Here is a 21,447-nt window from a genome sequence, read left to right on the forward strand (position 1 = left end):
GCTGGAGTGCAGTGGCCGGATCTCAGCTCACTGCAAGCTCCGCCTCCCGGGTTCATGCCATTCTCCTGCCTCAGCCTCCCGAGTAGCTGGGACTACAGGCACCCGCCACCTCGCCCGGCTAGTTTTTTGTAATTTTTAGTAGAGATGGGGTTTCACCGTGTTAGCCAGGATGGTCTCGATCTCCTGACCTCGTGATCCGCCCGTCTCGGCCTCCCAAAGTGCTGGGATTACAGGCTTGAGCCACTGCGCCCGGCCGGAGCTGTTTTTCTCTTCCAGCACTGTGGGGTATAGGAGGGACCCAACACAGTTCCTTCTGTGCTCTCCAGCAGTCAACACAGAGGAGTTCCGGAACCAGATACGTATACCAAGGGGTTCATCAATTCTGTGTTTCCAACTGGGTAGCCCCGATTCAGCTCACTTCCAACATGTCTACCTCGACACAGGCTCAGATCCCACGGGGTGAGGGCTCAGTCCCCAAGACTCCCCAACTTTCCTTGGCACTTAGAGGCCCCACGTTGTGGCCTGTGCTTCTGAGTGATCAGCTGTAAATTCAGGTTCCCATCACCCCTTCCTCGGCTTGATTACGTTGCCTCAGGGGCTCACAGAACTCAGTAACACTTAGGTCCTCTGGTTAATGATAAAGGAGCATCAGTAGGATGCCCATGATACTGAGAAATGGACCCTCAGGGCAAGGCATGGGGGAAGGGCCCACCCTCCTTCAGGAGTCTCCTGGAACCTGTCCTTTTGGGTGTTATTTCTCTTATTATTTTGAGGTAGGGTCTTGCTTTGTCACCCAGGCTGGAGTGCAGTGGCTCGATCTCTGCTCGCTGCATCCCCCGCCTCCCAGGCCGAAGGGATTCTCCTGCCTCAGCCTCCCCAGTAGCTGGGATTACAGGCGTGAGCCACCACGCCTGGCTGAATTTTGTATTTTTTGGTGGCGCCTTGCTGTGTTGCCCCAGGCTGGTGGTAACTTTGATAAGCTTTGGGCCTCAGCCTCAGGCTGTGTGGTGGGGCCTGAGGTACAGCAGGGGCCCCAGAGGAGTCCTCCAGGGGAAGGACTGCAAGACGGTGTGGCGCTGGCAGAGACTTTTACCTGGAGGAGCCCAGCGTTGAGCTCTTCTGGTCCTGATTTGTACCGAGCCCTCCTCTTCCCGCCTGTAGGCTGAAAGGATGAATTCCTGGCCCTGGAAGGTTCAAACAGCAGTTCTCAGGGGCGGAGGTGGCTCTGCCCCCAGGGGACACCTGGTGGCATCTGGAGACCTCTGCGGTTGTCACCACTGGGGTGGGGGAAGCCCGAGGATGCTGCTCAGCACTCACAGAGCTTGGGGCAGCCCCGCCACCGAGGGCGGGCACGCGGTGCCAAGAGCTGTGCCTTTCATGGCCTGGCACAGACCGCCGCGGGGTGTCGCTTGGTGTTCACATAGATGCCTTCTCCTGGGGTCAGCCCCCCCTTTATTGCCTGGGTGCTTCCTGGCACCATGCGTGTCCAGCAGGCCCTGGCCAAGACCCAGGCTTGCTCCGTGCAGTCCCTGCCCACTGTGGCCCCCTGAGGAAAGGACCTGAGGCGAAGTTAGCGTAATGGGAGTGTATTTGGGCCACGTTTGCGGACTACAGCTCTGGAGACACAGATTGAAGTGCCCGGAGTGTGTGTGCAGCAGTTACAAGTGGGGGCTTCCTGGAGAAAAGAAGGGGCAGCTTCTGCATTGGAATCACAGGAGTGATTGCCCAGCTCCGCATCCTTCCTGGCATCTCAGGATTAGCCTGGCTAATTTTTGTATTTTTAGTAGAGACGGAGTTTCATCATGTTGGCCAGGCCTGTCTCAAACTCCCAACCTCAGGTGATCCACCCGCCCCAGCCTCCCAAAATGGTGGGATTACAGGCGTGAGCCACCGCAGCTGGCACTCATTTTTTGTTTGTTTGTTTGTTTGAGATGGAGTCTTGATCTGTCACCCAAGCTGGAGTGCAGTGGCACGATCTCGGCTCACTGCAAGCTCCACCTCCCAGGTTCACGCCATTCTCCTGCGTCAGCCTCCCAAGTAGCTGGGACTACAGGTGCCCGCCAACATACCCAGCTAATTGTTTGTATTTTTAGGAGAGACGGGGTTTCACCATGTTAGCCAGGATGGTGTCGATTTCCTGACCTCGTGATCCACCCGCCTCAGCCTCCCAAAGTGCTGGGATCACAGGCGTGAGCCATTGCACCTGGCCAGCCACTTTTCTTTTCTTTTTTTTTTTTGAGACGGAGTCTTGCTCTGTTGCCCAGGCTGGAGTGCAGTGGCCGGATCTCAGCTCACTGCAAGCTCCGCCTCCCAGGTTCACGCCATTCTCCTGCCTCAGCCTCCCGAGTAGCTGGGACTATAGGCGCCTGCTACCTCGCCCGGCTAGTTTTTTTGTATTTTTTTATTTTTATTTATTTTTTATTTTTTATTTTTTAGTAGAGACGGGGTTTCACCGTATTAGTCTCGATCTCCTGACCTCGTGATCCGCCCGTCTCGGCCTCCCAAACTGCTGGGATGACAGGCTTGAGCCACTGTGCCCTGCCAGTTTTTTGTATTTTTTAGTGGAGACGGGGTTTCACTGTGTTAGCCAGGATGGTCTCGATCTCCTGACCTCGTGATCCGCCTATCTCGGCCTCCCAAAGTGCTGGGATTACAGGCTTGAGCCACCGCGCCCGGCACACTTTTCTTTCTATCTAATTTTTTTTTGGACACAGGGTCTCACTCTTTTTACTCAGGCTGGAGTGCAGTGGTGCCATCTCGGCTCACTGAAACCTCCGCCTCCGAGGTTCAAGCCATTTTCCTGCCTCAGCCGCCCAAATAGCTGGGAATACAGGTGTGCGCCACCAGGCCCAGCTAATTTTTGTATTTTTAGTAGAGACAGAGTTTCACCACATTGGCCGGGCCGGTCTTGAACTCCTGACCTTAAGTGCCTGCCTCGACCTCCCACAGTGTTGGGTTGAGATGTGTGAGGCGCACGTGTGAGTCGCAGCCAGCCTGTTTCTCAGTTGGTTGCACCAGACGGGTGCGTGCTGGCTGGCTGTGTGGGCATCCCGCCCTTCAGAGGGACGGACGGCCAGGCCTCATGCTGTTGCTGCTCCTGTTGCTGCTCCTCGTCTGGGGCTTAGGGGTGGCCTTGCTGGAGAGGCCATGGGTGAGTGATGGCGTGCAGGGCGGCAAGCGCGGAGGCGCAGGCAGGACAGGGTGCTGCGCCCAGGCCGGGGCACTACAGTTGCTGTGCTTTTGTTTTTCCTCTTTTATTTTTTTTGAGATGGAGTCTTGCTCTTGTTGCCCAGGCTGGAGTGCAGTGGCGAGATCTGGGCTTGCTGCAACCTCCACCTCCCAGGTTCACGCCATTCTCCTGCCTCAGCCTCCTGAGTATCTGGGATTACAGGCGCCCGCCACCAAGCTCGGCTAATTTTTGTATTTTTAGTAGAGACGGGGTTTCACCGTGTTAGTGAGGCTGGTCTCAAACTCTTGACCTCGTGGTTTGCCTGCCCCACCTCCCAAAGTGCTGGGATTACAAGCGGGAGCCACCACGCCCAACCATGTTTTTCCTTTTTTTCTTTTTTTAATAACAGCCTTATCATGACAATTCACATATCAAAGTTCATCTGTTTTAGGCTGGGCATGAACCCGGGAGGCGGAGCTTGCAGTGAGCTGAGATCGCGCCACTGCACTCCAGCCTGGGCGACGGAGCTAGACTCCATCTCAAAAAAAAAAAAGTTCACCCGTTTTAAGTGTACGTTTCAGTGGTTTTTAGTCTATTCACCATTGTCTAATTCCAGAACATTCTCATCACCCCAAAAGGGAGCGCTGTTGCCTCAGCAGTCAGTGCTGGTCTTCCCCTAGCGTCCTGGTGCATTTTTCCCTGTGAGGAGGCCCACGAGTCCCCTGCTTTCCTCCCTCCTGTCACACCGTGGCCTTGGCCTCAGGCTAGAGGGTCGGTGGCCGTAAGCCCGTGCTCAGCCTGTGCTCAGACAGCCCGTGCTCAGACGAGGGCGAGGAGAGTTCTGGTCAGCACATCCAGCCTCCCTCCGTGTCGCTTTGCTGCTGGAGAAGGAGGGTCCCAGTGCAGACCCCAAGAGAGGAGAGAACTTGAGGTGAGCCGCCGATCACAGTGAGAGCAGCCACGAAGCCGCTCCCTTACACAGCAGGGCTCCCTGAACAGAGCAGGCCATCCTCAGGGGGCAGGCAGAGGGTGCCCGGTCTTCCTGAGCGCCTCTGTGTGTGAGAAACGGTCGGGGTTGCGAGTAAACCTGGAACGTACAGACACGCTCACTGGAGCCCAGCCAGGTGGTGCCGTCCGACCACCCTTCAGCCCCTGCTCACTGGCCCTCTCCGTACAGCGGGCACGGGTTCTGCAGGCTGCCCGGGAGACCTCCCCCACCCACAGATGCTCTGTGTCCTTGGTGGTCAGCTCATAAGTGTGAACCTTCCAGGTGCCTTGCAAGTGCCTAGCTATGCACTTTAAGATGGCGTTGCTCTGGTCATGTTTTAGGAAAGCAGAGGCCTGGTGAACAGAGCTTCCTCGAAGCACAGCTTCCCAGCGGCCTGTGTGGGTGGCCTCAGCCCCTCCTGAGCACCTCCAGTGTCCAGTTGCTTTGCATGTTTACAGGGAGCTCCTTTGGTTGCTGGGTAGCTTGGGCTGTTTGTTTGTTTGTTTGAAATGAACTCTCTGTCACCCAGGATGGAGTATTGGAGTGTAGTGGCGTGATCATAACTCACTGCAACCTTGAAGTCTCGGCTTAGGCGGTCCTCCCACCTCAGCCTCCTGCAGTGCTGGGACTACAGGCGTGCACAGCTGTGCCTAGCCAGCTGGGGCTGTTGCAGATGGACTAGTTACTATCAAGTCAGCTGAAGCCTTGTCAGCCATCCTTGATCTGAGCTCTCCTTGGAGCTCTCAGACGGCCCCGTCCTCCTCCTGTGGAGGTCTGAGTCCACTTCTCACACTGCCCTTGATCCTGCAGACAGATGCTCAGCCAGGAAGCAACACGGTCTGATGTCCAGGCCCAGCTCTGCTGTGAATTAGCTGCGTGGACTTGGGCCAGGGCCTGTGTGGACCTTGGGTTCAGGGTCAAGTCTAAAAATGCTCTGTCAGACCAGGCGTGGTGGCTCACACCTGTAATGCCAGGACTTTGGGAGGCCGAGGCAGGTGGATCACCTGAGATTGGGAGTTGGAGACCAGCCTGACCCACGTGGAGAAACCCCGTCTCTACTAAAAATACAAAATTAGCCGGGTGTGGTGGCACATGCCTGTAATCCCAGCTACTTGGGAGGCTGAGGCAGGAGAATCACTTGAACCCAGGAGGTGGAGCTTGCAGTGAGCCGAGATCGCGCCATCGCACTCCAGCCTGGGCAACAAGAATGGAACTCCAAAAAAAAAGCTTTGTCAACTAAGAAGGTAGAATTAGGTCCTGTGAGGTAAGGCTGCAGAAATACTCCATAAGGTACATGTGTGATTTCACTGTTTCTAGTAGCCACATTTTTAAAAAGCTAAGATAAATTTTGTTTTTTGTTTTTTTAGAGATAGAGTCTCGCTGTTCACCCAGGCTGGAGTGCAGTGGTGTGATCACAGCTCACTGCAGCCTTGAACTCTTGGGTACAAGGGATCCTCCCACTTCAGTGTCCCAAATAGCTGAGAATACAGGCGCACCTGCCATGCGCAGCTAATTAAAACAAAATTTTTTTTTTGAAGAGATGAGGGTCTCAATATGTTGTCCAGGCTGATCTCAAACTCCTAGCTTCAAGAGGTCCTCCTGCCTCATCCTCCCAGAGTGCCGGGATCACAGGCATAAGCCGCTGTGTCTGGCTTCTTTTTTAATTTTTAATTTTTTTTTTTTTTTTTTTTGAGAGGGAGTCTCTCTCTGTCGCCCAGGCTGGAGTGCAGTGGCGCGATCTCGGCTCACTACAAGCTCCGCCTCCTGGGTTCACGCCGTTCTCCTGCCTCAACCTCCCAAGTAGCAGGGACTACAGGCGCCCGCCACCACGCCTGGCTAATTTTTTGTATTTTTTAGTAGAGACGGGGTTTCACTGTGTTAGCCAGGATGGTCTCGATGTCCTGACCTTGTTATCTGCCTGCCTCGGCCTCCCAGAGTGCTGGGATTACAGGTGTGAGCCACCGCGCCCGGCCAATATTTTTTATCTTTCTAGAGTTGAGATCTTGCCGTGTTGCCCAGGTTGGAGTACAGTGACGATCGTGATTTGCTGTGGCCTCAAACTCCTGGGCTCCAGTGATCCTCCTGCCTCAGCCTCCCAAGTTGCTGGGACCCCAGGCATGGGCCACTGTGTCTGGCCCAGGAGATAAAATTTTCATAACTTATTTAACCCAGTATAACTAGAACATTATCATTTTATCATGTAATTAAAAAATTGTTCTGGCCGGGCGCGGTGACTCATGCCTGTAATCCCAGCACTTTGGGAGGCCAAAGTGGGTGGATCGCCTGAGGTCAGGAGTTCGAGACCAGCCTGGCCAACATGGTGAAACCCTGTCTCTACTAAAACGAAAATTAGCCAGGTGTGGGCCGGCCGTGGTGGCTCACGCCTGTGATCCCTGCACTTTGGGAGGCCGAGGCGGGTGGAACACCTAAGGTCAGGAGTTCGAGACCAGCCTGGCCAACATGATGAAACCCCATCTCTACTAAAAATACAAAAAAGTAGCCAGGCGTGGTGACCGACGCCTGTAATCCCAGCAGCTACTCAGGAGGCTGAGACAGGAAAATCGCTTGAACCCAGGAAGTGGAGGTTGCTGTGAGCTGAGACTGCACCATTGAACCTGGGAGGTAGAGGTTGCAGTGAGCTGAGACCGCATCACTACACTCCAGCCTCAGCAACAAGAGCAAAACTCCGTCTCAAAAAAAAAAAAAGGAACTCCAACACAAGAGCTGGAAGCCAGCGCTGGGCTCTTTCGCACAGAGGCGCCCACCCACAGACCAGGAGTACGAACCCAACCGTGCTGCTCTAGACATGGGCCCTGGGGTGGTCACCCAACCTCTGTGGCCTGGCTCTGCCTGTTCCCTGGGCCCTCTAGGAACTGGTCTGTGCTGGAAACGCCTCTTGGCCGAGGCTCTTTTTCCTAGACATCCACTCTCAGTCGGGAGTCCTCCAGGTCCCGCACACCCACCCACCGTGAGAGGGAATGTCACCTCTTGGCTTTCGGGATTCGGAAAAGCCTGGTGAAGTCTGCACAAAGCCCTGGCCCCCAGCCCTCGGTCCACACAGCAGCCCACACCACAGGGCACCTCCGGACAGGAGGCAGCACGAGCAAGGAGGAGATGGGGGCGGTAACTCGGGGCGCGCTGCCTGGTGGGGACACTGTCTCCCTAGCTGAGTGACGGGGAACGAGGCACCATGACGAAACAGGCGTGGGGCAGAGGGCACGGCTCGCGGGAGTTGCAGAGGCGAGTTCACCCTGCTACTGCTTCTGGGGGGCACTCATTTTTAGAACTACACTTATGTGGCCCCCAAAATAATGTCACGCTGCCAAGGAGAGCAGGCACGGGCAGGTGACACCGCTGCAAAGCAGAGCGTTTCCAGCCCTCACACCGTGAGTCATCTGGCTGCCGGGAATGTTCTGTGCTCCAGTAAGGCCGGGGCCTGTGAGAAGCGCTTGGCTGTGAATCCCAGGAAGGGGAACTCGGGCCCACAGCCCCCTCCATCCTGCGCAGCCTCAGGACGCTCAAACCACAGCCAGAAACGCTCTGCCAGCCAGACATGCAGCTCCCATGGCCACCACTTTGAGACAGCGACTCCCCGTGACAAGAAAACCCCGAAACTGGGCGAGGCAGGGCCCTCTGTCAAATGATCACCGGGGAAGATGCTCTGGAGAGACAGGAAATGCAGGGACCACAGCAGGCTGGATTTCCAGCCTGAGGAGGGAGAGGGGGACCCTGCCGTGGGCCCTGACTGTGAGCAGGAGGAAAGGGGTCTCAGAAGCAGCACCCCGACATGAGGGAGCAGGCCCAGCACCCCTTCCTCCCATCCCCGGCCCCTGACCAGAGAGGAGGCTGGCCCTCTGGGTCTCGCTTCAGATGTGCAGAACCCAGCGCTTCCGGCTGCACCCTGCAACATCCCACAGCACTCCGCGGGGGTCCGCAGGAAGAAGACTCCCCCTTGAGGGGAGGCGTGTGGAGCGCCACTGCCCCGACAGCAGTCACTGGCCACTCAGGGCTATGGGCACCCAACATGTGGCTGGTGGGACGGAGCTGTATAGAGCGCACAATATATAGGAAACGGCCAGGCGTGCCACACTAGCCACACCCACGCAGTCAAATCCCGCAGGAACATTTTTTTTTTTTTTTTTTTTTTGGAGAAAAAGTTTTGCTTTTGTCGCCCAGGCTGGAGTGTAGTGGTGCAATCTCGGCTCACTGCAACCTTTACCTCCTGGGTTCAAGCAAGTCTCCTGCCTCAGCCTCCTCAGTAGCTGGGATTACAGGCACCCGCCACCATACCCGGCTCATTTTTGTATTATTAGTACTACTAACAATTTTTGTATTAGTAGTAGTACTGATACTTTCTTTTTTTTTTTTTTTTTTTGGTGAGACGGGGTCTCGCTCTGTCACCCAGGCTGGAGTGTGGTGGCGTGATTCGGCTCACTGCAAGCTCCGCCTCCCGGGTTCACCTTTTCTCCTGCTTCAGCCTCCCGAGTAGCTGGGACTACAGGCGCCCGCCACCATGCCCGGCTAAGTTTTTTTGTATTTTTCATAGAGACGGGGTTTTACCGTGTTAGCCAGGATGGTCTCGATCTCCTGACCTCGTGATCCACCTGCCTTGGCCTCCCAAAGGGCTGGGATTACTGGCATCAGCCACTGCGCCCAGCAATAATTTTTGTATTATTAGTAGTACCAATGATTTTTGTATTATTAGTAGAGCTAATATTTATGGCATTAGTATTTGCCACGTTGGCCAGGCTGGCCTCGAATTCCTGACCTCATGATCTGCGCCCAGCTTGTGTTAAAGTTTGTTAGCCACCTTTGAGCAAGGGGCCCCATTTTCACTTTGTCAGGGGCCTGCAAGGGCTGCCTGCTCCCTCGCTACCCTCGCCTGCCCTGCTCCTCGCTCTGCCCAGCCCCAGCTCCTGCCTCCTATTTATCTTTTCCTTTCTTTTTTTTTTGAGCTGGAATCTCACTCTGCTGCCCAGATTGGAGTGCAGTGGTGTGATCTTGGCTCACTGCAAGCTCTGCTTCCCGGGTTCAAGAGATTCTCCTGCCTCAGCCACCAGGTAGCTTGGGTTACAGGTGTGTGCCACCACACCTAGCTTTTTTTTTTTTTTTTTTTTTTTTTTTTTTTTTTTTTTTTTTTTTTTTGAGATGGAGTCTCATTCTGTAGCCTAGGCTGGAGTGCAGTGGTGCAGTCTCAGCTCACTGCAACCTCTGCCTCCTGGGTTCAAGTGAATCTCCTGGCTTAGCCTCCCAAGTAGCTGGGATTACAGGCACGCAACACCGTGCCCAGCTAAATTTTTTTTGTGTTTTTTGTAGAGATGGGGTTTCACTGTGTTGGCCAGGCTGGTCTTGAACTCCTGACCTCAAGTGATCCACCCGCCTCGGCCTCCCAAAATGCTGTAATTACAGGTGTGAGCCACCATGCCCAGCCAGTTTTTTTTTTTTGGTATTTTTTTGTAGAGATGGCGTTTCACCATATCTTTGGGAGGCCAAGGTGGACAGCTCACTTGAGGCCAGGAGTTCGAGACCAGCCTGGCCAACATGGTGAAACCTCATGTCTACAAAAAAAAAAAAAAAAACACTCCAAGGCCGGGCGCGGTGGCTCAAGCCTGTAATCCCAGCACTTTGGGAGGCCGAGACGGGCGGATCACGAGGTCAGGAGATCGAGACCATCCTGGCTAACACGGTGAAACCCTGTCTCTATTAAGAAATACAAAAAACTAGCCGGGCGAGGTGGCGGGCGCCTGTAGTCCCAGCTACTCGGGAGGCTGAGGCCGGAGAATGGCGTGAACCCGGGAGGCGGAGCTTGCAGTGAGCTGAGATCCGGCCACTGCAGTCCAGCCTGGGTGACAGAGCAAGACTCCGTCTCAAAAAAAAAACAAAAACAAAAACAAAAAACAAAAAAAACAAAAAAAACACTCCAAAAAACCCTTTCCTTTTAATGTTTTTTTTTTTTTTCTTTTCTGAGACGGAGTCTCGCTGTGTAGCTTAGGCTGGAGTGCAATGGCGCGATCTCAGCTCACTGCAGCCTTTGCCTCCTGGGTTCAAGCTATTCTGCCTCAGCCTCCCGGGTATCTGGGACTACGGGCGTGTGCCACCATGTCCAGCTAATGTTTGTTTTTTGTTTTTTGTTTTTTTTTTTTTTTGAGACGGAGTCTTGCTCTGTTGCCCAGGCTGGAGTGCAGTAGCGCGATCTCAGCTCACTGCAAGCTCCGCCTCCTGGGTTCACGCCATTCTCCTGCCTCAGCCTTCCCAGTAGCTGGGACTACAGGCGTCTGCTACTACGCCTGGCTAATTTTTTGTATTTTTTTGTAGAGACAGGGTTTCACTGTGTTCACCAGGATGGTCTCGATCTCCTAACCTCGCGATCCAGCCGCCGCAGCCTCCCAGAGTGCTGGGATTACAGGCGTGAGCCACCGCGTCCGGCCACGCGCAGCTAATTTTTTGTATTTTTAGTAGAGATGGGGTTTCACCTTGTTAGCCAGGATGGTCTCGATCTCTTGACCTCATGATCCGCCCACCTCAGCTTCCCAAAGTGCTGGTATTCCAGGCGTGAGCCACCACGCCCGTCCCCGAAGTGGTTTTAGACTGAGAAGAAAGTTGCAAAGCACCGCGCAGAGACTTTCCATGTGGCTTTATTTCATGGCAGTTCCCTGATCTGAACCAGGAGGTGGGTGGAGCTGTGGCCTCAGCGGCATATACGTCCCATCCCATCACTGCCATGAGCCCTTGCGTCTCCTGTCTCCCCCATCTGGGCTGATCCCTCAGTGCATAAGGAAAGCTGGGGGGGGTCTCCCATGGTCTGGCCTTTGGAGGAGAGCCAGCTGGGTCTCTGTGTGGCACCCCTCAGTCAGGCTGGGCTGCTCCTCAGGATTATGCTGAGGTTCTGCATCCCGGCAGGAGCCCCACAGATGGGGCTGCGTCCCGCTGGGCCTTGGGAGGCTCGTGGCAGTGGGGTGTCTCACTCTGGTGACGCTGGCCTTGTGTTTCGTCAGGTGGCGTCCGCAGGTGCTCCGCTGGTTGCTTTTCCTCTGCCCTGGGAGAGGCTCACTGAGGCTGTGTGGCTGCCTGGGCCGCCTCTGATGCGCCCTGTGGACTGCAACATCCAGCGTGTCGCGTCTGCAACTGATAATTGCTATAGCGTTTGCCTAATGGGGATTTTAAAAAAAAAATGGTTCATTTTTATAAAAAAGACATGGGCTGGCCGGGCGCGGTGGCTCAGGCCTGTAATTCCAGCACTTTGGGAGGCTGAGGGTGGTGGGTCACCTGAGGTCAGGATTTTGAGACCAGCCGGATCAACATGGAGAAACTCCGTCTCTACTAAAAATACAAAATTAGCCGGGTGTGGTGGCTCCTGCTAGTAATCTCAGCTACTCGGGAGGCTGAGGCAGGAGAATCCCTTGAATCCCGGAGGTAGAGATTGCGGTGAGCTGAGATTGCGCCATCGCACTCCAGCCTGGGCAACAAGAGCAAAACTTCGTCCCAAAAAAAAAAAAGACATGGGCTCTCGCTGTTTCCCAGGCTGGCCTCGAACTCCTGGCTCAAGTGGTTCGCTCACCGCACCCAGCCTGTTGTGGGTTTCTATCAGCACAGTGGCACGCAGGCGCGGTGTGGAAGGCGCACAAGTGTTCTGGTGGTGTGTTGTGGGTTTACATCAGCACAGTGGCACGCAGGCGCGATGTGGAAGGCGCACAAGTGTTCTGGTGGTGTGCGCTTGGTCTCTGATTCTCGGTGGTGGATGTGGAGTCGGAGAGGCTTGGGTGGCCCTGCTGGGTGGGAACCTGCCTTTGACATTGGCCTTGTAGAGGGAGTGAAGGGCAGGGTGCTACACAGGGAGGGGTCTGTGTCAGGCCAAGCAACTTGGTTTTAGGTGTGACGGGTTCTGGGCTATGCCGCGGCCGCCCAAGTGGGCTAGCCCAGTGGTTTTTTTCCCATGGTACAGGTGGGGAAACAGGCCCTGTGGAGGCTCCGTCACCTGCAGTCACGTACCAGGCCTTTGCCGAAGCAGGACTCCCAGCCAGGCTGGAGCTCCCTGGCTGGAGCAGCGTCGGGAGAATTCCTGGTGGTCCTGCATAGCGCGGCCTGAGGGGCTTGGGGTGTGTTGAGTCAGCTGACCTCCAGGGAAAAAATGGGGAGACACGTGGAGGAGCTTGGGGCAGGCGTTTGCTCTAGGGTGGGAAAGAAGCAGGGCCGGGGGCCATAGACTCCATCCCAGCCTCTCCCTGCTCTCTGCCTGTGGTAGGACACAGCATGCCAGGAATAGGTCCTTGGCAAGGTCTGTGTCCCTTCATGGTCCAGGGTCTGGGAATGTCTCTGGTGGTCTCCCCTGGTGGTGGGCTTGGGAGTTGCACCAGTTGGGAAATGAAGAGGTGGGAAGTTGATGGCATCACTTGTCCGGGAAGAGAGCGACGGGCTCACGGGGTGGAGGGTGGCTCTGCGTCTCAAACCTCTCTCTCTCTCTCTCAGGACAAACATCACGATGCTGCTCATGAAATCATCGAGACCATCCGGTGAGTACACGGCCTGCAGCGTGTTGTCTTCAGAGCCTGGGGCCGCTTCTGTGGACACCCGTGCCCTGCAGACTCTGTTGTGGGGATGGCTGCCGCAGGGGTGGATTCCTGGAGGTGTTGCGAAGCGGATCGGGGTGACCCAGGGACAGGTAGAGCTGGTGGGGTGTCCAGTGGTCCTCCAGGGGCGTTGCACTGCCTTCCTCTGTCTCCTTGTCAGTCTCCCCACTGTGGGTTTTGGGCTGACCTTCACCCTCACGTGCCTTTGACGGCCTCCTGTGTCTGCCCCATGGGTGCAGAGAGGAGCGTTCCGGGGATGACTTGGATGGGCAGGAGGAGGAGGCCATCCCGTCCTCGTGAGCTCCAGCCTGGTCTCCAGGGTCTGCAGCGACAGTGCAGGGAGGCCCTCCGGGTGCCTCTCTGCTGCCCACTGGGAAGCTGCCCATGGTGGCCGGCATTCTGCCTGTCTCAGGTGCTCAGGGTCAGAACCCTCACTGTGTGGCACCTGCAGGGAGGCCACATGTGTCCATGTGGCCCTGGCGTCTTGCTGGGCTGTTCCTTGGCATGCTGGGTGTGAGGACACCGCCTGTGCACACGCCCAGCATCTGCCCAGGCCTGCAGCTGCCACAAGGGCCATGCCGAGCTGCTCTTGGCCGGTGGCTCTGTGCCAGGCCCTGGCTCCTGAGGCCTGTGGTTCACTGTTGGGGCCCGGCAGCCCCTCCCTGGCCAGGGTGTTTGAGGATTCAGTGAAATTGTTTGTGTAGGTCGGCCAGGGTGGGCCTGACCCAGGGCCTGTGCTTAGAATGTGGGATCTGCTTTTTTTTAATGTCATGATTTGTGGACCAGGCAGTGGAGTAGGGGCCCCTTTGTTCTTCGTAAAAGAATCCTGGTGTTATGGTTGGAGGGAGGGCTGTGGATCAGGCAGCTGGGCCCCAGTCCAGCCCCCGCCCAGCCCCAGCCCCAGCCCAGCTGCAGCATGCTCCTGGCAGCCAGCCGCCTCTCTCTGCCTGGGTTTCTCTTATTGCAGCCAGGGGCCAAGACTGTGCTGGCATGGGCCTCTGTGGGTGCTCCTCACATAGGGCCGTGCAGTCTTTTTAAGGACGCTCAAGCCGTGCGCACTGGCTCACGTCTGTAATCCCAGCACTTTGGAAGGCTGAGGCAGGGAGATCACTTGAAGCCAGGAGTTCGAGACCAGCCTGGGCAACTTGACGAAACCCTGTCTTTACTAAAAAAATACAAAAATTAGCCGGATGTGGTGGCGGGTGCCTGTAGTCTCAGCTAGTTGGCTGAGGCAGGAGAATAGCTTGAACGCAGGAGGTGGAGGTTGCAGTGACCCAAGATGGTGCCACTGCACTCCAGCCTGGGCGATAAGAGTGAGACTCCATTGCAAATAAATAAATAAATAAGAATGCTCAGCTGGGCATGGTGGCTCATGCCTGGACTCCCAGCACTTTGGGAGGCTGGGAGGGTTGATCACTTGAATCTAGGAGCTGGAGATTGGCCGGGCAACATAATGAGACCCTGTGTCTACAAGAAAGTAAAAAATTAGCTGGGCTTGGTGGTGCACGCCTGTGGTCCCAGCTGCTTGAGGGGCCGAGGTGGGAAGATCACTTGAGCCCAGGAGGATCACTTGAGCCCAGGAGGATCACTTGAGACCAGTGGCACTGTGATTGTGCCACCGCCCACCAGCCAGGCAACAGAGTGAGACCCTGTCTCAAAAAACAAAACCCAAACAAGAAAGAATGCTCCAGTACTGTGGCTTCCCCGGGCCAGTGTTGTCTGTGCAGGTTCTGCCAGTGACACCCAGACGCGGTCTCTGGGCTAGGGTCTTGGTGCAGCAGGTGTGGAAGCCCCGCTCTGACCAGGCTCTTGCTGGTGGGTCTCGAGGTGCTCAGGCAGCAGGTGAGTTGCATCTGCTCCCCATGGGAAGTGGCCCGCACAGGCTTCTGGGGTCGGAGGAGACCCCGGGCCCCCGGATCTCAGGCGGTGACGGTGAGGGTGCCTGTCTGGCTGCATGCTCTCCTTCTGCAGGGCTCAGAGCTGACTGTCTTGTTTGAACCTTGTGTGTTTCCTGGGGAGTGCATCTGGAGCTTAAGTGTTGTAGGGAACAGGGGTCCAGGCACAGGGGTGCGCACCAACACCTGGGCATCCGTGGTGTAGGCAGAGGCCTCGAAACTCAAACCCCCTGGAGAGGCTGCTTTCTGCTGTGCGTCCCCAGCACATGACCAGGGTTCTCACGATGTGACGCTGCACAGACCTTTTCTGTCTCACTTCCCCCAGAAACACTGATGACGTTCTTACACAGCAAACACCATTCAGTCCCCATACGGCCAGTGTCCCAAGCGTGTCCTCCCACAGTGTTACTGTTTTTTTGGGTCAGAGTCTCGCTCTGCTGCTCAGGCTGGGGTGCAGTGGTGCCATCTCAGCTCACTGCAACTTCCACCTCCTGCAGCTCACTGCAACTTCTACCTCCTGGGTGCAAGCAATTCTCCTGCCTCAGCCTTCCAAGTAGCAGGGATTACAGGTGCTTGCAACCATGCCCAGCGGATTTTTGTATTTTTAGTAGAGATGGGATTTTGCCATGTTGGCCAGGCTGGTCTCAAACTCCTGGCCTCAAGTGATCCAGCCCCCTCGGCCTCCCGAAGTGCGGGGAGGGCTGTTTAAAGATGGTTCGGCTGTCCCAGGCTCTCCTCGTTTGGATGTCCACTTGAGAATCAGCCTCTCCATTTCTCCAGAAAAGCCAACTGGGCTTTTTCTAGAAATTGGTTTGAGCCTGCAGTTCAGTTTGGGGAAAGGGGCGTTTAAACAATGTCACTCCCAGGTATTCCTGTTTCAGTGCTTTTTTTTTTTTTCGAGGCGGAGTCTTGCTTTCTCACCCAGGCTGGAGTACAGTGGCATAATCTCGGCTCACTGCAACCTCTATCTTCCAGGTTCAAGCAATTCTTCTTCCTCAGCCTTCCGAGTAGCTGGGATTACAGGTGCCCACCACCACGCCTGGCAAATTTTTGTATTTTTAGTAGAGACGGGGGTTTCACCATGTTGATCAGGCTGGTCTCGAACTCCTGACCTCGTGATCCGCCCGCCTCAGCCTCCCAAAGCACTGGGATTACAGGTGTGAGCCACGGCGCCCGGCCTTTGATGCTTTTTTATGTGGCATTTTGACAGTCCTTTGCTGCCAGTATGTGTAAAGACTGCTCCCTTTTGCCTGCCGGGCTTGCCTGTGCTGAGCTCCGGCAGCGTCCACGTGTATCCCTTAGCGTGCTCTGTGGCGCAGAACCACGGGACTCAGTGAACGCCATACGGCTGCTCCTTTCAGGCTGCTTGCTGCTTGTTTTTCTTGCCAAGTTGCTCTGGCCAGGACCTCCTGGACGATGTGGTGAGAAGTAACTGCAGACGGCTTTGCTCGCGTCGATCTCGGGGCCTTGCTCAGTGCCTGGGGCTTTTCGTGATCTGTGTCGTGGGGTCCCCTGCCGGTGTCATCCGGGTGTGTAGGTGTTGACCAGGCTGGGGAGGGGTGACGAGAGGCACCAATAATCACAGAGGGCAGGTACTGCAGCCCTTCTGACAGGATGCTGTGTCTCTCAGTGTGGGAGGGTCTTGGGGGCACGTGAACCTGAGGTCGGGTCTTGGCCAGCTGGTTGGAGTCTGTGGCCGGGTGGGGACTTGGTGTGGGGTAGGGGGCAGTGAAGCTGCTCTCGGAGTTCTGGAAAGCTGCCAGCTGGACTTAGCAGGTCGAGAGGAGTGGGGAGCAGAGGCCGAACCCCCATCCCTCCCCGTTCCCTCCTGCAGAGCCACAGGCCAGGCGGCTGGGGAAAGTGGGCCTTCAGCTGTCACAGTGGCTCGGTGACTGATCCCGTGCAGTTTTCAAGTGGAAGGCGTGGTCTTCCATTTCTGGCCTCTTGTGGGGTACTGTCCTGATGGCACCGAATGCCATCCTGCGTGCTTTCCCACCTGCCCACGTGGGGCTGCTCAGACCTCTGTCCTGGTTCCTTCGGTGAATCGCAGTCACTAATTTTAGAGTGAAGCAGCTTTTCCTCCCTGGGAGGTGCTGCGCGTGGTTGTGAGGTGTCACTGCGCAGTTCCCTCACGTTTTTTTTTTTTTTTTTTTTGAGACGGAGTCTCGCTCTGTCACCCAGGCTGGAGTGCAGTGGCCGGATCTCAGCTCACTGCAAGCTCCGCCTCCCGGGTTCACGCCATTCTCCTGCCTCAGCCTCCCGAGTAGCTGGGACTACAGGCGCCCGCCGCCACGCCCGGCTAAGTTTTTGTATTTTTAGTAGAGACGGGGTTTCACCGTGTTAGCCAGGATGGTCTCGATCTCCTGACCTCGTGATCCGCCCGTCTCGGCCTCCCAAAGTGCTGGGATTACAGGCTTGAGCCACTGCGCCCGGCCCTCCCTCACGTTTTTAAGGGATTGTGGGGTGTGTTGGTAGGGGATGTTGGTCTGCTGTTTCCTTTCTTGTCCTTTCTTTCCAGCCCTTTGTGTCTCTATGGTTTTGGTGTCAGGATGATGCTGGCTGCATAAAAACTGAAAAAGTTTCTGTAAGTTTAGTGTTGTGTCTTGTCAGTGTTTGATGGAATTCACCAGTGAAGCCGTCGGGGCCTGGAGCCATCTCTAGGAAGCAAACTCTGACAGGTGTAGAGCTGCCGAGTTGTTGTTTCTTCTGTGTCAGTTTTGGTCATTCGTGTCCCTCGGGGGATGTTTATTTCATTGAGGCTGTTGGATTTATACCATTTTCTTTTGTTTTTATTGTGGAGACAGTCTTGCTCTGTCACCCAGGCTGGAGTGAAGTGGCGGGATCTTGGCTCACTGCAGCCTCAACCTCCCGGGTTGAAGTGATTCTCCTGCCCCAGCCTCCCGAGTACTAGGGACTACAGGCATGAGCCACCGCACCTGGCTCCAGTTTCTTAGTATCCCTGATTCTCCTCTTACTGTCTGTAAGTTCTGCAGGGATGATGCCCCTTTCATGATTGGGTCCTTTTTTTTTTTTTTTTTTTTTTTTTTTTGAGATGGAGTCTCGCTCTGTTGCCCAGGCTGGAGTGCAAGGGCATGATCTCAGCTCACTGCAACCTCCGCGTCCTGGGTTCAAGCAGTTCTCCTGCCTCAGCCTCCCAAGTAGCTGGGACTACAGGCATGTGCCACCACACCTGGCTAATTTTGTATTTTTAGTACAGGTGGGGTTTCACCATGTTGGCCAGGCTGCTCTCGAACTCCTGACCACAGGTGATCCACCCACCTCAGCCTCCCACAGTGCTGGGATGACAGGCGAGAGCCACTGCGCCCGGCCTTCATGATCCTTTTCAATATGGTATCAGGATCCAAGTGAGGTCAAAGAGTTTTAATGGGCTGGTTTGTTTCCGTCTCTTCATCTATGGCCCCCTCCGCCTCATTTTTCTTGGCAGTGTTTGTTGATGAAGCTCTGCTGTATTTTGGGATTAGTTAATTCTTCAAATTCCTGTTGGCTTTATTTTATTTATTTGTTTATTTTTGAGATGGAGTTTTCGCTCTTGGTGCCCAGGCTGGAGTGCAGTGGCGCGATCTCAGCTCACTGCAACCTCCGCCTCCCAGGTTCAAGCGATTCTCTTGCTTCAGCCTCCTGAGTAGCTGGGATTACAGGCCTGCAACACCATGCCTGGCTAATTTTGCATGTTTAGTAGAGATGGGGTTTATTCATGTTGGTCAGGCTGGTCTCGAACTCCTGACCTCGTGATCTGCCCACCTCGGCCTCCCAAAGTGCTGGGATTATAGGTGTGAGCTACCACGCCTGGCACCAGTTGACTTTAGTTTCTAGTCATCGGTTGCTTTTTGAGCTCTGATGTGGCCAGTGGGTCCCTAGACCAGCCCTGTAGCAGGTGCTTTCACTTAGCTCCCCGGAGCCACCGGCGTGTGGCCTGGAAGCCATGTAAAATCAGTGTACTTCAGTAACAGCTTCATGGTGCACATCGTAGCCTTAGTTTTGAAGTCACGCCTCCCTTCTCTCTCCACTCTGAGTGGAGTGGTAGGGATGTTTGTTTTCTGTTGGAGAGGATGCAGTGTTTAAGAACATGCTGGTAATGCTCAAGATTTTCACACCTGTAATCCCAGCTCTGTGGGAGGCTGAGGTGGGCGGATCGCTTCAGATCAGGAGTTCGAGACCAGCCTGGCCAGCATGGCCTAACCCCGTCTCTACTAAAAATACAAAAATTAGCCGGGCGTGGTGGCAGGTGCCTGTAATCCTAGCTACTCGGGAGGCTGAGGCAGGAGAATCGCTTGAACCCGGGAGGTGGAGGTCGCAGTGAACCAAAATCATGACAGTGCACTCCAGCCTGGGAGGCAGAGGGAGACTCTGTCTCAAAAACAAACAAACAAAAAGACAAAAGACAAAACAAAACCAAAAAAACCAAACCCCTCCTGATCGTTTCTGCTGCTGTGTTTCAGATGGGTCTGTGAAGAAATCCCGGATCTCAAGCTCGCTATGGAGAATTACGTTTTAATTGACTATGACACCAAAAGGTAAGCAGAGTCCTGCCCAGCCACTCCGCTCTGAGGACAGACTTGGCTCTTGGGGAGGACAGGAGGACGCATCCTATAATTAGCTCTTCTTAGATGGTGCAAGCTGATCTGAAATTTCCTTTTAGAGTTGGCCGTGGCCACCATAAAGTTATTTTGGTAGGAAATGTTTATCAACTCTTGGCAAAGGCTGTCAGAGGCTGGACAGAATTGGAAACTCCGGTTGTGGAAAGTGGGATTGGCATGTGTGGAGTCAGCCTGCGCTAGTGATGGCTCTTTTTATAGCGGGCGGCTGACGGCCAGAAGTCCGAGTTCCTGCCTGAGGGCTGCTGGGAGGGCCTGGGCGACCTCAGGCTCCTTGGCAGCTCTGCTTCGACCTCAGTTGGGTTTCGTTAGTCCCTCTGTCTCCAGCCCTGTGGCTGTTAGCAGTTTTGCCCTGGCAGCTTCTGGGTCTTGGAGGAGGGTCTTGTGGGTGGAGAGGGGCAGGGCTGTCTCTGGAATGCTTGCTTGGAAGTGTTTTGTTTTTCTTTGAGAAGGAAGACATTCCAGGCTCACGCCTTTTTCAGCTCTTGGGAGTCTGAAATCGACAGAGTAGTCCTCCGTCAAGGGCTATGCTGTCGTGAGCTTAGGTGAGCCCCTCTCCACAGAGAGTCAAGCCTAGAGGGCCCTGGCGCCCTCCCGGGCTGAGCACATGGCTGCACTTTACCTGGCTCTCCGGCCTCGCTGGCATGTGGGAGGGACTCCTTTGTCTGTGGTCAGCGGTCTCAGCCTCAGTAAGCCTTGAGATCCTGTGCCCCTCCCTCAAGCCCTGCCCATTCCCTGGTCAGCACCCTGGTACCCCACAAGCAGACAAGCGCGTTGCTGGCAGGGTCCTCCATGCCAACCCGCTGCCGTGGATTTCATGCCACCTGCCCCGCAAGTCTGGGCCTCTCGCCACCCCTCATCAGGCGTGATGGTGTGCTGGGCCCTTCCCTGGTTTAGTATAAAGGGTGTGATGCAGCATGCAGATAAACAGCCGCATGGCAGGTTCCACAGGGAGGGGCCTGCAGGGCCCTGCACAGAGCTGTGTCTCTGTGGAGTTGGGGTGCACTCACCCCAAAGCTCTTTGCACCCTGTGCTTTTGGGTTTTCACGGAGGCTTCTTGGAGACTTGCTTGATGATTGCCTCCATCTCTCTCTAAGCTTCTTTTTTTTTTTTTTTTTTTTTTGAGATGGAGTCTCGCTCTGTCGCCCAGGCTGGAGTGCAGTGGCCGGATCTCAGCTCACTGCAAGCTCTGCCTCCCGGGTTCACGCCATTCTCCGGCCTCAGCCTCCCGAGTAGCTGGGACTACAGGTGCCCGCCACCTCGCCCGGCTAGTTTTTTGTATTTCTTAATAGAGACGGGGTTTCACCGTGTTAGCCAGGATGGTCTCGATCTCCTGACCTCGTGATCCGCCCGTCTCGGCCTCCCAAAGTGCTGGGATTACAGGCTTGAGCCACCGCGCCCGGCCCTCTCTAAGCTTCTTACTGCAGCTTGGGCTTTACCCTACCCGGGACCTTACAACAAAAGATGCTCCTGTCACCTAGAAGTTCCCAGCCATCAGGAGCTTTATTAGGAACCGGAGGCCCCTCGGGTGGATGGGTGTTGTTGGGCTGAGCCCTTTCGTATTAACCTGGGGCGCTTATGGCGCCTCACTTGTGTGTGGCCAGCGTCTGCCTTGGCTCTGAGCAGCGAGTGTGTCAGACGCTGTGCTCACGGCGCCCCTGCACCTGGGTGTGTGGCGTCCTTCCCCTTCGTGTGGGATGGGCTTAGCCAAGGCTGGAAGGACGTCAGGGACAGGCTGGGCAGGGGGTAATCGTTGGAGCTGGGAGGACCACCTGAGGGACCGAGCCATTAGGGCTTCAGGCCAAGGACAGCGCAGCTCCTCTGAGCACCTGCATTTGCACATCCTGCCAGGGAAGGGTCTCTTCCCGGGAGTATGCAGAGATGATTTTGGGAGGGTCTGGTTGTCAGGGTTGAAGGCGGTGTGTAGAAGTGAAAACACAGGAGGGGCCAGCACTGCTCCCCGGAGCTGCGGGGAAGGCGGGAGGCCGCAGGCTGGCTCTGTTGGGTCATCCGACCCTGGCCAGATGCTGCTCATGGACCGAGGCCCACACGGTGCCTGCTGGCCCTTCACACTCCCTGGGCTACCTCCGCCCCTGTGTCCTTTGTTCTCTGGATGATCCAGGTTCTGTGTGGCCGTGCTCCCGGGGCTGTCAGCCGGCTTTTGTTCTTGGTGTTTGCTGCTCTTAAGTTCTCTTGCTTTATTCCCTGCAGC

At 55.5% G+C, this 21,447-nt stretch overlaps 1 protein-coding gene across 1 annotated transcript in view; it reads left to right on the forward strand.

Moving 5' to 3' along the window:
• The first annotated feature begins 3,082 nt into the window (after positions 1-3,082).
• DOT1L (DOT1 like histone lysine methyltransferase) overlaps positions 3,083-21,447 on the forward strand; it is a 62,110-nt gene continuing 43,745 nt past the window's right edge. Inside the window, exons 1-3 of the mRNA XM_025367727.1 lie at positions 3,083-3,151; positions 12,624-12,667; positions 19,080-19,154. Of these exons, the coding sequence (XP_025223512.1) occupies positions 3,083-3,151; positions 12,624-12,667; positions 19,080-19,154 (188 nt within the window). The remainder of the gene's footprint in view (positions 3,152-12,623; positions 12,668-19,079; positions 19,155-21,447) is intronic.

Source organism: Theropithecus gelada, chromosome 19 (assembly GCF_003255815.1).
Source record: "Theropithecus gelada isolate Dixy chromosome 19, Tgel_1.0, whole genome shotgun sequence".
Taxonomy (NCBI): Eukaryota; Metazoa; Chordata; class Mammalia; order Primates; family Cercopithecidae; genus Theropithecus; species Theropithecus gelada.